Source organism: Phasianus colchicus, chromosome 2 (assembly GCF_987193195.1).
Source record: "Phasianus colchicus chromosome 2, bPhaCol1.hap1.1, whole genome shotgun sequence".
Classification (NCBI taxonomy): domain Eukaryota; kingdom Metazoa; phylum Chordata; class Aves; order Galliformes; family Phasianidae; genus Phasianus; species Phasianus colchicus.
The window spans coordinates 68,532,363-68,549,304 of NC_143437.1; the positions used below are offsets into that span (position 1 = coordinate 68,532,363).

The 16,942-nt window shown below is 41.5% G+C and overlaps 1 protein-coding gene across 5 annotated transcripts in view; it reads left to right on the plus strand.

Moving 5' to 3' along the window:
* Positions 1 to 10,833, plus strand: part of POPDC3 (popeye domain cAMP effector 3) — a 49,470-nt gene extending 38,637 nt beyond the window's left edge. Inside the window, exons 9-10 of one of the 5 annotated variants that reach the window (XM_090135939.1) lie at positions 2,384 to 2,525; positions 10,523 to 10,833. In XM_090135939.1, coding sequence (XP_089992065.1) covers positions 2,384 to 2,525; positions 10,523 to 10,647 — 267 coding nt within the window. In that variant the 3' untranslated portion in view covers positions 10,648 to 10,833. Of the gene's footprint in view, positions 1 to 2,383; positions 2,526 to 5,799; positions 6,102 to 10,522 lie in introns of those variants that run through there. The other 4 variants (XM_090135936.1, XM_090135935.1, XM_090135937.1 and 1 more) reach the window with 4 other exon arrangements.
* The last annotated feature ends 6,109 nt before the right edge of the window (positions 10,834 to 16,942 follow it).

Consider the following 16,942-nt stretch of genomic DNA (forward strand, 5'->3'; position numbering starts at 1 on the left):
TTTGCTAAGGACTCTGACTGTAACTCATTCTTCTTTGAACGTAGAGGAAGTGTGTTTTAGGTGTCATGGTAAGTGGCCTATTTGTAGTCGTGGATATATTGATTATGTTACTTTACTTTCATTTTGTCTCCTTCCTTAGTTGCAGGGCTTTTCAACATTTGCAAGGGTTGCCATTCGGCTGCTGCTAGTGGGTTTTTTTATTATTTATGTACTGGCTGTAGGATTCTCATATATAATTTATTTGAAGAACTTTCACCATCATTTATGAAAAGCTTGGAAAATGTTAATATAGTGTTTTCATATTCTGTATTTATTAACTTGCACTAACTCAAAGCAAAAATCCTTATCAGATTGCCCATATATAAATATATGTTAAATAGTTATTTCTGCAAAGTTATGAATTTACTGGAAAAAGATCCAAAAGGAGTGGCTGCCACTGCTTCTTTACACGTGAAGCCTACTGATATATTTTGTAATGTATTTGTGATTAATTAGACACTGAAAGTTTTCTGAAGTTTCAGTAGGCTATAGAAAGAGAAAAATAAAGGAGTGTTGTTAAAGCACTGCTTGTTCTGCCTTCTGGTTAAGGACATACAGAATTATACTGGTCACTGAAACAGAGGGTTACCCTGTTTTGCAATTAGATCAACAAAACTATTTCAGGTCCTTGTTTTCACTGATCATCTGAAGTTGTAAGTCTTACTAATGCAATATAAGATAAGTCATGTAGCAGGAATATACCATCTGTAATGTACATCTTATTTACATTAACTTTTTTTTTGGAGGGGGATGGTGAAAGGATGGCAAGAAAAAGAGAGAGATGTACTCTATTAAAAAACAAAAACACTTGTGTAGATAATAAGTCATTTCTGGAGTGTGACAGCTGGAACAAACATGTAGCAACATGCTTCCTTTGTGCACTATGGGTTGCATTCAGCCAGCATCTCCTAGGTGACTGCTGTTTCCCACATTCCTTATCAATTTTCTTTTTTTTCCTATTTCTATTTTTTTTCCTCATCTTTTTTTCTTTTTTCTATTTCCTATTTATTTTCTTCTTTTCTCTCTGCCTTTCTCTCTACGTATCTGCTCCATTTCTTTCATTCTCTTCTATTCTTTTTATTGTGTGGATGACTCCAGGTACACTAGGATGTTTTTACTGTGCCTGATGTACAAAGTTATCCACAACACACTTGTGTTGCTGACATCTGGCACAACAGAACTGCAGCAGTAGTATTTCTTGGTAATACCACATGGAATACCTGTAAGATTTTAATTGGTTGATTTTAAGTGAAAGGTCCTTATCATACCTTCCAAATACTAAATCCTAATACTAAATACCTGCAAGCACAGGTATTGCTGTCATCTCATGGCAGTCCTCACTATTCAAAATGTTCAGTTATATCTGCAGAGCCTGGAAAGTCAAATAGTTCCCCAGCCCATCAAGCTAGGTGAGATCAGGGCTGAAAGTGACTTTTAGGTTCTTCATGTACCCTGTCTATGTTTATCCCTATAGGTTCAAATACGGCTTCATAACATGCAGGTCTTCATACTGAACAGAGAAGTTCCTTTTAACTTTATTCCGGCTAACAGCAGCTTTGAGTTATTTATATACTAAGCATATATTTCATTCACAAGTCATTTAGAAGAGCTCACACAAATATACAGATATTTGGCTTCACAGTCTTATGTATATTTCTTCATTAAATGATATTTTCACTTTAGTTTGCAGCAACTCCTTAATTTTGGATAAAGTAGTTGCATGAAAGACTATTCTAACTGATGCATCACAAAGGCTTCAGAAAACAATCATTCTACATGAAATGAAGTGGTAACTCTTGACTGTTAAAATTCAGTAGAATTATACATTATGTGTTTGTCATGCACATTGTACCTTTCTGATTCTTAATAATACCTAATGAGATACAATGTACTGTTTCATATAAATGTGATATAAGGTATCTCAGAATACTCCAAGTAAATGGAAAATCCCAAGGCCTTTGCATAGAGAGTAATGGTCACACAGTGCATCAGAATCAAGAACCAGTTCATAAAACAAAATGTCATGAAAACTCTACATGATTGTGGAACGTACCTTAGTGATGAATTGCCAGATAATAAAAAGAAATTTGTCTGTAGGAAAATACCTGAGAAGTCAGTACAAAAACGAATTAAAAGTGAATAATTCATGGCTGTTGATGTTCTAATTCCAGTGTATTACTGGCATTTTGTATCTGCATTAAATCAATTTACACTGCATAGAATCTTTCGCTGTTTCTTGATTCAAAGTCACAGCTGAGACCAGATTGTCAACTACAGAAGAAATAGCTATTTTCTGTTTTAATTTTTAATTTACTTGATCCCTTTTCTAATTTTTTATTTTTAGGCCTCAAAAAAGATTGATCGGCAACCAAGTCTTTGCTCGCAGCTCTCTGTGATGCAGATGAGGAACAGTATGGCCAGTACCAGTGACAGTGAGGATGGCTTGCAGATGTTTCTTCGTGGGACTTCCTCTTCATCTTCTCTTCGTGAGTGCTCAAAAATAGCTCGTGCCAGTTTTGAACACAGCTTGGTTGATCACTGAAGATGGTTGTAGAACTTTTGTTGCCTTCAGTGGAAAGCTGAATGTAGCTTATGAGATGCTGCTGTAAACCAACCAAGTGTAGGGAATTGACAATAGGGAATCTGTAAATGCGTAAGGCTTAGTATGCTAACTGAAGCTACTTCATGTAGACAGTGGAAAAAGCAACATGTATTGTAATTCTTTGAGTATAATGTGGATGTATAGATATCATATGGAATGTTTATAGCAGTGGAGCAAAACAGTGTGAATGCACAGTGCCTGTCACAGTAGTATCTCCTTTGGTCTGTGACTGGTGCTTGTAGAAATTAAAAAAATGCTTACCCTCATCAACGGGGTGCTCTGCATTTCCTCTGAGGCAGTTTGTGTTGGCAGTATCTGGAGAAGGATGGTGCACAACTAATTTTGAGTCCACCTGGAAAATCTCCAAATGTGCTGCCAAGCTCTGCTTCCTTGTGCTTTGTATGATGGGATCAGTACAGAACAGACCAAGCGAGGGAAGCTGTGTCTGACCTTTAGCTTCCAGTCTTGGAATTTATTCCTTTAAAGAATCCTTTTAAACAATTCTTTCTAGGCTTTTGATCTTGTTTACTTTTAATTTTCCCAAATCTAAACTTGAACAATAGTTTGAACTCGGAAAGCAGCTTTTAAAAATAGCAACAACAGCATAACAGGAGATGCTCAATTGTCTCTTTTGCCATAAGCTGTTTAGCAATTATAAAGGGTCACATAGTATTATTTACTTTGATTCAGGGAATATTTTTTTCTTGGGTAGTTGGAATTTAGATGTATGAGGAAAAGAATCACTGGCAGCTATTTATTGTGGCTAAATTCTGCTGAAGTTAAGGAAAAAAAGAAGTATTTTACCATGTAATCATTCCATTGTGTTCTTCACAGCTCTTACCCAAAAGCTCCTGCAGACTTGGGTGGCCTACCTGTTTTCACTCCTTACATTTAGTCTGAAAGCAAAAGCTCTGCTAGTGTTTCACCCTGCTAGAATGTCTAGGGTGCTATATATAGTTGTTAAGGGCTGGTGAAAACTCCAGTGTTATTTTCTCCATTTCTCCTCAGCTTCCTAAAGGAACATTTAGAATCACAGTAGAGTTGAGTTGGAAGGGACCTTTGAATCAAGTCCAGCACCGTGCTCAAAGTGAGGTCAGCTATAGCAGGTTGCCTATGGCCATATTTGGTCAAGCTTAAAATATTTTCAAGGTTGAACATCCAACACCTTCTCTGAGCAACCCATTCCAGTACCTTCCCACTCTCATGGTGAAAAAATTTCCCTTACTGCAGCTTATGGTTGTTGTCCCTTGTTCTTTAATGCATGCCTCTGAGAAGAATCTGTCATGTTTTTTGCTATTCTGATAGGTAGATGGACACAACAGTAAGATTCTCTGTGAATCCTCTGTAAGGCTGAGCACATCCAGTTCTCACAGCTTCTCCATGTATGCCACATGCTCCAGCCTGACCACTTTGGTTATTTTCACCATATTCTTTCTAGTATGTCCATGTCTTTCTTGTACAGGAGAGCTCAAAACTGGACAAAGCACTCCAGATCCAGGCGAATAACTATTTTCTTTGATGTGTTGGCTGTGCTTTTGCTATACAGCACAACTTATGAATGACCTTCTTCACTGCTGGCTTGTATTTGATTTGGTGTCCACCAGGACCCCCAGGTCTGTTTCTGAAATGTTGCTTTACAAACAGTTAGTGCCCAACCTGTAATGCTGTTTTAGCTTGTAGTGTCTCAGGTGCAGGAATTTGACTCTGTCGAAGCTCATGTCATTTGTCCAGCTTCTGAATGCCCCATCTGACTGGCAGCTCTATCCTCTGTGATATGGTTTCCCTCTTCATGTGGCTGTCGTGAATGAATTGGCAAGAGTACTCTCTGTTTCATCATCCTGGTCATTAATAAAGATATGCTGAAGTTTATGTGCCTTGGTACTGACTTGTGAGGGGCACTGCTGGTAACCAGCTGCCAGCTGGATTTTGTACTGCTGTTCACTATCCTGTGATTCCAGCAATCCTACCAGTTTACACCCATGCTGTAGTCCAGTCTGTTTCTCAACAATTTCACTGGATTGATTTGATGGCAAGCTGCTTGGGGCCTTGCTATGATCCAGTATTCACTACATTCCATCCACAGGGCCAGTCATTTCACCACAGAAGGTGGTCAGGTTGATGGGGTAAAATCTGAGCATGGTAAATCCATGGTGGCTGTTCCCAGCAATGTTCCTGCCCTTCATATGTTTGGATACAACTTTCAGGAATATAGGCTCCAGAATCTTTCTGGGAACCTCAGACTAGGCTGATAGAACAGTGGTTCCATGGATCTTTCTCCTTGTCCTTTTTGAAAATGGACATGACATTTGCCTTTTTTCTCTTATCTGATTGCTGTGACCTTTCAAAGGTGATAGAGGGGGTCTCGCAATTCCTTCAGCCCCCTTAGCGCTCATGGATGCAGAACAGGAACTTCCAAAGTCTCTTGTGTGGCTTGTTGGCTTTAGTGGTCCCTAACTCAGTCCAAGTCGTATAAGTAAACTGTCAGTCTTCCAGCCTCTGCCACTACGCTTGCAGACCTGGGAAGCCTCAGGACAAACTTTACCAGTTAAAAACTGAGCCAAAAAAGATGTGGATTGTCTCAGCCTTTTCCATCTGCTTTCTCTCTAGATCCTGTGCCCCTCTGAGCCTGATCAGAGCCAAGCCCATAGTTTCCCTGGTCTTCCTTTTGTTGCCAATATGTTTGGAGAAGCTCTTGTTGTCTTTCACTAGATCCAAGTCCAGCTGAGCTTTGGCTTTCCCAGTTCCATCCCTGCATGTGTGGGCCATGTTTCTGTATTCTTCCTGAGCTCGTCCTTGCTCTCACTTTGTATGTGTGTCTGAGCTCTGTCACAACTTTCCTGTTCCTCTGTGACAGCCTTCTGCCACGCTTGCTCGACTTTCTGCACTTGGGAATGAACTGTCCTTGTGTTCTGAGAAAGGTGTCCTTGAAGATCAGCCAGCCAGTGTTGGGTCCCTTTGCCCTTGCAGACCGTGGCCCCATTGTTTCTGCCGAGTAGATCCCCGACTAAGCTGCAGTCCCCTGCCCTCAAGTCTAGGGCTGTAACTCTCCTATTTGTCTGCACACCTCTCAGTATCTTAAAATCCACGAGCTTCTGGAAGATGCAACCAAGGTTACTGTCAGCCTTCGCCTCCCTGATGAGTTCTTCCTTGTTCGCCAGTGACAGGTCCAGCAGAGCACCTCCCCTAGTCGGCTCATCGATCGCTCCTGCAAGAAAATTGCCTACTACAGTCTCCAGAAACCTCCTGGCCTACTTGTGCCTGGCGCTGCTGCCACCAGACATGGGTAGTCAGAGCTCCCAAGTATCCAGGCCTTCAACTGTGAGACATCATCCAGCTATCTGAAGAAGGCTTCCATCTACTTGCTCTTCTTGTTCAGGAAGCAGATACCTGCTGTGACGTCTCCTGTGTTGGTCTGTTCTCTGATCTTTACCCATAAGCTCTCAGCTGGCTTTTCACCTGTTTCAAGGCAAAGCTCCATGCACTGAAGCCAGTTCTTTGCTTAGAAGGCACTTAGTCAAATTGGAACTCTCAGAAGCCTGAAAGAAATTGTAAATGTGTATTTGTACAATTAGCTGGATTTAAAATTCTCTTTCAGGCCTAGAAGCAGAACCCTTACACCAGTATTTCAGCTTTGGGAAAAAGTAATCTAAATGCTTGACATTTCCACCTGTAATTACATTAATTCCTGAGATGCACCCATTCTTAGCAAGTACTTGTTAAAAACACTTTTCTGTTGTATGTCTCCTGGTTTGTGTATCGTATTTTTTCTGGTGTGTGGTGTGTGCTTTCCTCAAGAGAGAGATGGAAATTTCTTAGATGTCCTGAAAACAACAGTTGGCTGTGCCACTGCCACCACATCATGGGCAACAATAGATGTGATAGCAACCTATGTAGTGCAATGTTTCTCTTATGTCTGGGGAGGCAGGGGGGGTTACTCATAGTGCAGTGTAAAAGTACACTTCAGGAAATGCTATCAGTTCGTTCTTTGTGCGTTTTGATTAATGTGGAATTTTGACTCCTGCAGTTGATAAAAGATGTTTTGCCTGACTAAATCATAACGCTTTGTTTTTTCTTTTTGCCAAAATAACTTGTTAGTTTGTTTTTCTTGTGAAATGCTGCTGCCCAATGATGGGTTTGCTACCAAGGTGAGCTCTGTCTGAAGATCTGTACTGACTTCGTGCTGTGGCCATGTACGTACTTCTTCTCAGATTGCAGGGAAAGCTAAAGAAGAAAGCTGCCATTTACCTTCCCACTGTTCTGTTTTCAAAAACCTTCAGTGCTGTCACACAACATAGTCAGTCTTTTTTCATGTGTGTTTTTTAATTTTCAGTATGAGGTACATACAGAGGCCCCAGTGCTGTGTTCCCCTGAATTCTCCTGCAATCATGCACTAACTTCTTAAGAACAAACAACAACAACAAAAAAGAATATTCAGTGAGGAGCATATGGAAATGACAGCTGGCTGTCTTTTAGAAGAAGAAGCAACAAATGAGAGAAATGCAGCATACAGAAGTTCTCCACAGTTTCTGTCTTGTCATTGCTGGATGATCAAGTGTGTGGACAGAAGCTTCCCTTTCCAGATATGATATTTGACTACTACAACTAAAAGAGATCTTATTCTCTTAATTTCCATGTTCTTGAAAACGTGAACACTTATTATTTTGTATTATCCAAACAATTATATTTTAGCTGTTCTGAAAATTACCAACTGACTCATTTCATAAAGAAAATGATGTAAGGCTATTTTCAAAGTGCTTAGCAGTGAAAGATTGAAAAATTCTAAGTAATTGGCCACATACTGCAGTTACTAACAAAACTGTGTTTTAAATGTAATTAATTAAGAAACTCAACTAACTGTTTGCTTTTATATTAAGGAAATAACCAGCACGAGTTCTGTAATGCTTACGGAGTGAGTCGTTTGCAGCATGATGCTTTCTGTTGATAACATCACATTAATTCAGCAAGCGTCCTCCAAAAGGTATTAATGTGAGATTTGTGAATTATGGTACATGTGCTTGACATACACGATCCATCTGTATGTAACTTGTTAGTAAATGAAATTGATTTATCTCTTTTTCCAAAGTACGAGATGAGCAGAAGTAGTTAAACTCAATCAGAAGGACAGATTCAGCTGGCTTTCTGTCCTATAAAAACACTTTAGTACTGGGTTCTGTTCAGTAAATCTACTGCTTGATAGTCGTACCTACTAATGATATAGTTAGCATCATTTCATAGAATCACAGAATGGCCTGGGTTGAAAAGGACCACAAAGATCATCTCGTTTCAACCCCCTGCTGTGTGCAGGGTTGCCAACCACCAGACCAGGCTGCCCAGAGCCACATCCAGCCTGGTCTTGAATGCCTCTGGGGACGGGGCATCTACAGCTTCCTTGGGCAGCCTGTTCCAGTGCTTCACCACCCTCTGTGTGAAAAACTTCCTCCTAATATCTAACGTAAACCTCCCCTGTCTCAGTTTAAAACCATTCCCCCTGGTCCTGTCACTATTCACCCTTGTAAACAGCTGTTCCCCCTCCTGTTTATATGTTCCCTTCAAGTACTGGAAAGCCACAATGAGATCTCCCCAGAGCCTTCTCCAAACTAAACAAGCCCAGTTCCCTCAACCTTTCTTCGTAGGAGAGGTGCTCCAGCCCTGTAGCACTTACAGCAACTCAAAGTTGCTGATCTACGAATCTGAATTTGTAAATTTCTGAGCTAAGCAGGAGCATGTTGTTAGATAGTATGTTTATTGGCCTTTTCTCACTGGCGCTTGCCATGTTGACCCAGTTGTGGGTTATAGCAAAATAGGGTTTCCTAGGAAATACCATTTTAATATGTGTTTGAGTTTAATGCCTCAGGAAAGTGCAGGAGCAGCGTATGGAAGGCCTGCATTTGAGGTCTGGTTCAAACTTCTGTTCAGCACTGGGTGGAGGCGTGAACAGGCAAGGTTTTGTGGTTGTGGAAAATAAGTGCATGACATTGAACCAAACAACAGCATTGGATCTGATATTGGAGTCCTGCTTGGCAGTTACAGCTTCTTTCTTTTGATTTCTGAGGAGAAGCAAGCACTTAAAAACAAAACCATTTTGAAAATTGCAATCAATTAATCTAAGCAATAGAAAAAAGAAAGTTGAAACTATAATCCAGCATTTTCAGGCACCCTTTCACCTTTGAGTGTAATGTTAGTCTCCTAGGAAAGTCAGTGCTACAGCTAAACCTCGGATTCAGACAGCTAACTGATGTGGTCGTCACATGTTTAGGCTGTAAAAGCCCATCTGTGTAAAAAGCAGTGCTCAGCAGTTCCAGTTCTTAAAAACGTGTGAGTAACCCTTTATCATGCCAGTAAAATAGCATTTTGATTGCTAGAATAAATTACTAATACATGTTTAACATAAAAATTCTAGAAAGCTAAACAGCATTTGTGTGAATGTGACTTAAAAATGCGATACCATAACACTCACTGGTCTTGCCTGTGCCAAATGTTTTTTGTTCTTTGTGTGAAATACGCTGCAGAAAGAAGTCCTTCCTCCTCGGCCTCCTCAGCAGAGCACTTTGCTATGTGCCCTTTTTTATGTAGTGAGAGCAACCCTGAATGATTGTGTGATAGCTATTAGTACTTTTTTCCAGAAAATTTGCATTTGTAAATTGTATGCAGGTGATCAGTCAGACAGGACCACTGCCTCTTGCTCTTTTCTTCTGAAATGGTGTTTCAGAGATTTCCCTATTTTTGGTTGTTAGTAGCTGTTCAGCTGCCTACAACCTTAGGGCAGTTAGGGTTGTATCATGTACCCACCTGAGGTTAGCCAGCAAATGTAAGAGTTGTTTCATGGCGAGAGCAAGTATGCAGATGTATGGAACTTCTATATGTAGGCAACCAGTCCTAGTGTCCTTTAGGAGAAAAATGTGAAGTCTAGGAAGAAAACTCTCTCTCCATTGTGGTGTTAGAAAGTGGCATTTCTTTATTCCTCATGATATCTACTGAGCAACTTGACAAAACAAGCTCGCTGTCTCAGACTCAGGTTCTACATTTAAACAGCTAAAACATACATATGCAATACATTTGCATACATATTCATGATTTTTCAAGAACTCAATAATATATGCTTGTGTCCCTCTGGGAGTGTGCAGTAGCAGCTGCTTGTGGTCTTCAACCACTTACTTTCTCTCTGTTTTTACATCATCAGCTTCTTCACAGAGATTTCTGGCTGACCTGTAGCTGTTTTTCCCCAATTTGGCAAACCTTTTTTGCTTGCTAAGCTATAATGAGCAACTTTCTATCTTAGTGCACTCTAATCCAAAACAATATATGAGAAATCGGAGGAAGAGGACCTTGCATCTGGTAGATGCAGAGATAAAATTAGTCTATTATGGCTCCAGTGCTTCTTGTGAAGCAGAATCATTGAGAGAAACAAGGCTATTCGTGCAAGTTGAGATAAACAAGGCTGTTCACACACCAAGCAAAGTTGAAATGGAAAGATTTAGAACTAGCACTCATTGATTCCTTTTGCTAAACAAGTATATTGGTTCTTAAACTGATACACTGATCCCTATTGCTAAACAAACTAGCCTGTATCAAGTCTAACAGTGGTTCTCAAGAACAGCAAGGTGTGTGTCTCATGCAGTCAGGATTTGCACTGAAGCCTGCAGTGGCTGTAGGGTTTGAACCCTGAAGGTGTTCCTGGTGCATGTCAACTTGGCTGTCCTGCACCTAGGATTTTTTCATGCCTGTGGCCAAGTAAAAAAAAAAAAAAAAAAGAAACCTTCAGTCATAAAATCTTCTTATGAGAGAACTAGAAAAGGATCATCAGAGTCTGTACTCTGTGTTGGTATGAATAGCAAGTATGTATTGTTAAATTAATTGCTGATTTCTCTGGTGCTGTGGCAGGCCCAGGCCGGACATCACCCTACCTGAGAACTTCAGCAAAGATGAAGCCAATAGAAGAAAGTGTTGAAGATGATGTCTTTGAAGCACCGTCAGCTGAAAAGCTGGAGCTGCAGCGGCTGCCTTGAACGAATCTGTCATCTCGTGTGTAAGAGCTTGTACAAAGCTCCAGGGCAAGAGGAAGGAATCTGGAAGCTAAGAACATCTTTCTGTCTTTGAATTTACCACACCATATGTCAGTGGCTCCTAGACAGAAATGTCACGCTTTTACTTCTAAATAAAGAAATAAACATACCTGTGTGGGTTTTGTTTCTATTCTCTGGATGTGGATATTTGTTTTGTTTTTATTCCAGCTCTTGATGTCGTACATTTAGAGTCCAGTGGCTCACTGGCCTGATGAGTGTAGAGATGAAGTATCTCAAGTTTCATTTCCCTAGGTTTTTAGCACCTTAATGTTTTTCAGCGGGAGATTTTTAAACTATGTTTCTAAAGTTATGGTGTTGTGGTTTCTTTTAGGTACTGCTGTTGTTGTAAGTCTCCTGTGAAACAGTACCTACTATTTTGTGTACATTGGCAGGTATTTGCTTCTAGCACTTCCTAACCTGACAGCTTGACTCCACAGTTGTAATAATGACTTTTTTATTATTTTGTCAAAATATTTGAATGTATAGAATCATTAAGTTTGGAGAAGACCACTAAGATCATCTGGTCCTACTGTCAACCCATCACCACAGTGCTCACTGAATCATGGATGTGTTTTCTGAAAATGTAATGTTGCCTCAAACCTTAACTACTTCTAGTAGTAAGTAAGTAAGTATATTAATACTGAGGCCTTGGTTGTTGTTTTGTTTTGTTTTGTTTTGTTTTCTTCACAAGAGAAGGTCAAAGTCTAATGAAATTGCATCCAAGCTGTGCAACACATTGGTGCCAAATATACATCTCTTTACAAGGCTGTGGTGTTTCCAGTGCCTCTTGAGGGAAGGATGCCCACTATCGTCTCTTGATTTACTTTCTTAAGATGAGCAAAACAATACACTTTTACTTAGGCTTGTCCATGGGATGATTGATTTATTCTGGCTTAATCTTTGCACACAGCAATATGTGACGTGGAGCTGATGCAGGAAATTCAGGTCAAACTGTTAAAATGAATCCTATAATGAGAGGCATTGGGATTTTTTGGGCACTTGTAGCAGCTCTGTCTGGGTTGTGGAGATGCATAGATAGTAGCTATCAGTCTGTGCTTTGCCAATTCCTGAAATTTCAAACAGTGTGTTTTAACTAAACAGAACGTAGATAGGATTCCATTTATTGCATTGCACAAAACTCTACTAGGTACAGTCACAGAAACTCAGCGTGAGTTCTCAAGCATAAATATAAGGCATTAGAGGCTGTTTCTGCTCTGTCATTCATTTTAGTTCTAAATTGTGTCCTGGCAAAGCCTTGAACCACCCTGCACGTGAGGTATGTGAACCATTTGTTCCCTATTCAAAAGCTCAAAAAATACCAAAATGTGCACCTAAGTTATCAGAAGTGTGACCTGCATTGGTAGTGTTCCTGTTTCTGTGAATTTCAATCCTGTGGTTAATAATACACTGGTATATCTTTGGCTTGCTCAGTTTTGATTATTAAATGTCTCTTTGAGGAGAGCCATGGTTACAACTTTGTGTTGATAGGTGTGGGATATCTTTACACCACATGTTGTGTGTGAAAGAGAGCACCTTGGCTTCAGCTGGAAGTTGTTGCTTGTCATCGAAACCTATGCTATGGAAGTCCCTGTTTAGGAAGCACAAAGTCCTCTTGCAGCCATTACGCATCATTTGTAGGTAAGTGAGAGCTGAAATAGCTTCCAAAGCCACTGCACTGAAAAACCAGGGTGATAGATGGAGTCAGCAGGGAGCCTGCTGGGGTAAAACAAGGTCAGTGACTAGAACGTAACTCTATGTGAAAATGTTATGTCTTAAATACTCTGACTACTCTTAAATACTATGACTATGATACTGTAGACAACTGAATATAGTAGAAAGGAACATCAAATATTCTCGATGCAATAAAATGCATGCTAAGGGAGAAATATGTATCCTCGTTCTGGCTGCCCAGGGAGGTGGTGGAGTCACTGTCCTTGGAGGTGTTCAGGAGCCACGTAGATGTGGCACTGAGGGATGTGATTAGTGGGCATGGTGGGGGGTGGGCTGGTGGTTGGACTAGGTGATCTTAAAGGTCTTTTCCAACCTTAATGACTCCGTGATTGTAATCAGGCTGTAGGTCCTCTGATCCAGCATCCTGGATGGTCCATGCTGCCCAAAGCATGGTCAGCTTCCAAATGAGAGGGAACTGTAAGTGATGGGGACTAAACAACAAGTGCTGTTACAGGAACCTGGATCATATGTCTAAAACACGTTCCTTTTAGATTACAGCACAACCAGGCTTAATAAATAAAACAATTCTGTATTTACTTGCAGGTTTTACAAAAGCTGTTGATCACAAAATTGATCAAAAATCTGAGGCAGTTACAAAATGGTGAGAGATGCATGGGTTGGTAGGGATGTGCTTTGCTCCAGGGGACGGTTCTGAGCTCAGCATTAGGAGGGATGTTCCCACTCCAGATAAATATCCCATTCCAGAGGATAAAACACACCAGTTTGAAGAAGGATGCTGCTGTGATTTTTAGTGGCAGAGTAAAAAACATCACATAAATGTTTTGACCCTGGTGAAAATATCACAAAGTCCTGCCTGTTCCTGGATTGAAACCTGAGGACCTGTCACAGGCAGGGAACAAGTGCTTCTGTGCTGAATGCCAGCAAGGGTGGCTGCCTCTCTGGCTGCGTCTCTTGTCAGCTGGGAGGGCAGGAGAGAAATTGGGAATGGTTTTACTCAGCAGGGAGATACAGGGAGTCCTCATCCTGATGTAATTTTATCTAAGTTCTGCCCGCTTTACGCTACTGGAATAGACCTCATAGATTAACAAGCAAATAACTGGGAAGCCTGGAGTGCCCAATGTACAAATAATGGTTTTCCTTCCTCTTCTTCCCTCTGTGCCACGCTCGTTTCTTTTGTCTTGCTCTACGTTAATCAGTGCCAGGAGAAAATGGAGCTCCTGAGCAGAACTTGAGGAGCGCTGTGCAGGTCGTGCCTCCCACCTCAGCCCCTTGAGCTGCCAGCAGTGAGAGCCCAGCCTTGTGCTGTGCCCGCAGAGCATTGCACTGCACATAATGAGAAAGGACTGTGTTATACTACAGGAAGCAATGCGTTTTACTGCATAAAAATATGTGACTGGAAATTTAAACATTCTGGGTGAATGGGTAAAATGAATAGCAAATGTTTACTTGCTGTACACAACGTGCAGTCTATTTACCTGTTGTTTCAAATAGGGCTGTTTCCGAGACAACAGAGGTTAAAACAGGCTGCAGCCTGCTTTAGGTACTTAATGAGGCACTCTTCATCACTGCTGCAGGAGGTGGGTAGAAGCATCCTGTAATAATTCAGATTTAAAGGATCATTGGTGTGCACGGGTGGAGGAGAACAGGCTGCAAACCCATTGCTGGCTCCTTCCAAGGTGTGTCTGGGAAATCAAACATAAAACAGTGTATGCTTCATGTTATGTTGGTCATAGCTTTTCCTATGCAGCAGTTGTGAATTACAGGATCAAATATTTTGTTTTGCTAGCCAGGATGCCTTGGGGGGAAGAAAACTCCTTTACAGTAAGAGTGATGGAGCACTGGAGCAGGCTGCCCAGAGAGGCTGTGCTGTCTCCTTCTATAGAGATATTCAAGACACAACTAGAAGCTTACCTGTGCCACCTGTGGTAGGGTGCCTGCTTTGGCAAAGGGGTTGGAATCAATGATCCAGCCCCTCCCTACAGGAAAGACTGCAGGTCTGCAGGTCCCAGCTCTGGCCCCCAATGGGGTGGTTCATAGAACTCTGTGTGAGTGTCACGCTTCTTGTGTGGTTCATAGAACTCTGCTGGTTTTTTGTTTGTTTGTTTGTTTGAAGTAGTAGCTTACGTGTTTGAATTAAAAAACCCAGTGCGATGAAGTGGAATGCAAATAGCAAAAAACCTTATTTTTATCCTGTGCTATTTCCATTTAAGAAATAAGCACAGCTGAATCGTAATCTCCTTATCTTCATTTGATAGATGCACTGGAAAGCAAACCCATGAGATAACAGACACTTGGGTAAACGCATGAGGCTTTGGCAGGGCTCTGTCCTTCAGTAAACTTCTGGCACCCACGTAGAGCCTACTGCAAAAGTAAGGCTCAGCACCTGCAGGTGCGGAAGGCGGCGATTTCGCGAGCAGCACTGGGCTCGTATGGCTTACCTTGGGCTTGATATGGGCTGAGGGATCATTTTGATGGAGTTTTGGGAAGTGAAATCATAGTGACACATTTTAGCATTACTGGAAAAACAGCGACCATTACTTCAGTGATTGTTTCAGAAATGCAGTCACGGGAAGTACGTCTGAGTAAAATGCTCTTCCGGCTCTTGTGCAGTGTTGGTCCCAGCTGCTTTTGATTAAAGGGGAATGGGTTTCTGTACTTAAGGGATTAATAAGAGAAGACAGACCATCTTAATTAATTAGTCCTGACATTTAAGCTTCCTGAGAGCAGGATGATAAGAGAGTCATTAGAGACTACCGAGAGGAGATATTATAGCAAAAGTTGCAGAATTGTTGGGTATTGATTGGCAAACTGTCTGCACACTCCTTTTCAGAAGGAGAGCCCTGCAGACCCCTCACATAGCAGCAGAAGCAGATGGGCTTGTGTTGGGCTATTTAACGGAGCAAAATGCTTTTCAGTCGACAGCCATTGTGGCTATGGGGAAGATAATGCGTTTTCAGCAAGCTTAAAGATTAGGTGAGTTTTAGGTGCACGAGAACTTTTACTTAGCACATAATGAACATAAAATATGTACGTTACAAATCCAAGTTACAGCCGCGCCATGGCTGTGTCTGCTGAGAACACCTGTTTTGTTTTTCAGGAAGCTCTTTAAGACTCATAAGCTGTAACTTGAGCAGAAATTACAGCTTTGCACAGGGATGGATGTAAGTTGGGTTACGATCTCCGGTGCCTCCTTCAGCAGTCGGGTGCCTCTGATGAACGCTGCCCGGCCATTGCAATTTGCTGTGCTTGAGTTCTTCCTTCTCTTTCTCCTTGGGGATTAATATCCGTTATGGCAACATCCTGGTTTCCTGTGCAAAGTGCTTTTGGGACAGCAATTCCCCATCATCCTTTGTAGCAAAGAACAGATCAAAAGCAATACCTCTCGAAATACGCCCATGCGTGTGCTATTGCATCAATACTGTTTTGTTCACTGGTACTCAGTGCTCTGCTTTGTTCCAGAAAGTGGTGAAATTTAGTAATGGTGCAGGCACTGCATGGCAAAAGTAGTGAGAAGTTTTATAAGTCTTTTCCGCTCTTAAATGCTGAAGAAAGCATGCTGCCCTTCAGTTTTTAATATAATTATTTCCTAGACCACATCATCTGCTGCAATTTGTGTTTTTTCATTGCTCAGTGCATGTGGGCTTCCCTCCGTATGATGTGCAACAGACAAGCAGCAGGCAAAATGACAGCAATGAAAGGAAGAAGCAAAACTGAGAGCATACAAGCACTCTAACTGAATGAAAACGCATTTCTGTTCTTATTCCATTCGTGCGGAGGTGACCCAAGATGACAGATGTGTCTGGATGGAAATAAAACCTAGGCTGGTCATATTTGCCCAGACTGTGAAGGTTCTTATACTGCAGAAGCTTGTGTAAAGGGGAAAGAGGTGAGAATCAGCTTCAATATGTGTCTCTAAACACAAAGCTATTCTCTTCCTTCCCCCTCCTCCTGCTTTATGAACTCGTTGCTACATGCACAAGTTGGCGTAGTTTGAGAGCATAGACTGCTCTTCCTAGTAGGCTGCTGGTTGCCAACCTGACCTGCATACCTGCAGCTCAGATCCACCACATTGTGGAGAGACCAACCAGGGTCTTTCCAGCCCTTGAACTATTATTACATTCTGGTGCTTTGCTGACACCACGGAGGACCTGGTGTGTATGCAATGTACCTTCATGGCTCTGGAAGCAAGTGCCAATAGCATGGAGGGCCTGGGAGGTTTCCTCCTTGATTCTAATGGTGGAAGAGAAAGGTCCTGAGGAGAAAGCACAGCTGGGAGCAAAATGAGAGCTGGGCTGGGAGAGCAGGTTTTCTTCCTCAACATTAAGCTATCAGCAGGAGCAAGCTCAGGTGGAGATAGTTCACTCGTTTGATTGAGTGTGAGGAGAGAGGGGAGAACAGAGCCTGTAAGAGCAAGTCAGTGTGTAGATGTGCTGCTTTAGAGTCATTTTCTGTGGGTTCCATCTGGCACTTGGGGAATCTTCTGAAGTTGTGTTTGTGTGCAGTGTGCCAATGGTGAACTTGTCTGTGGGAGGTAAGTGTGCCTGAG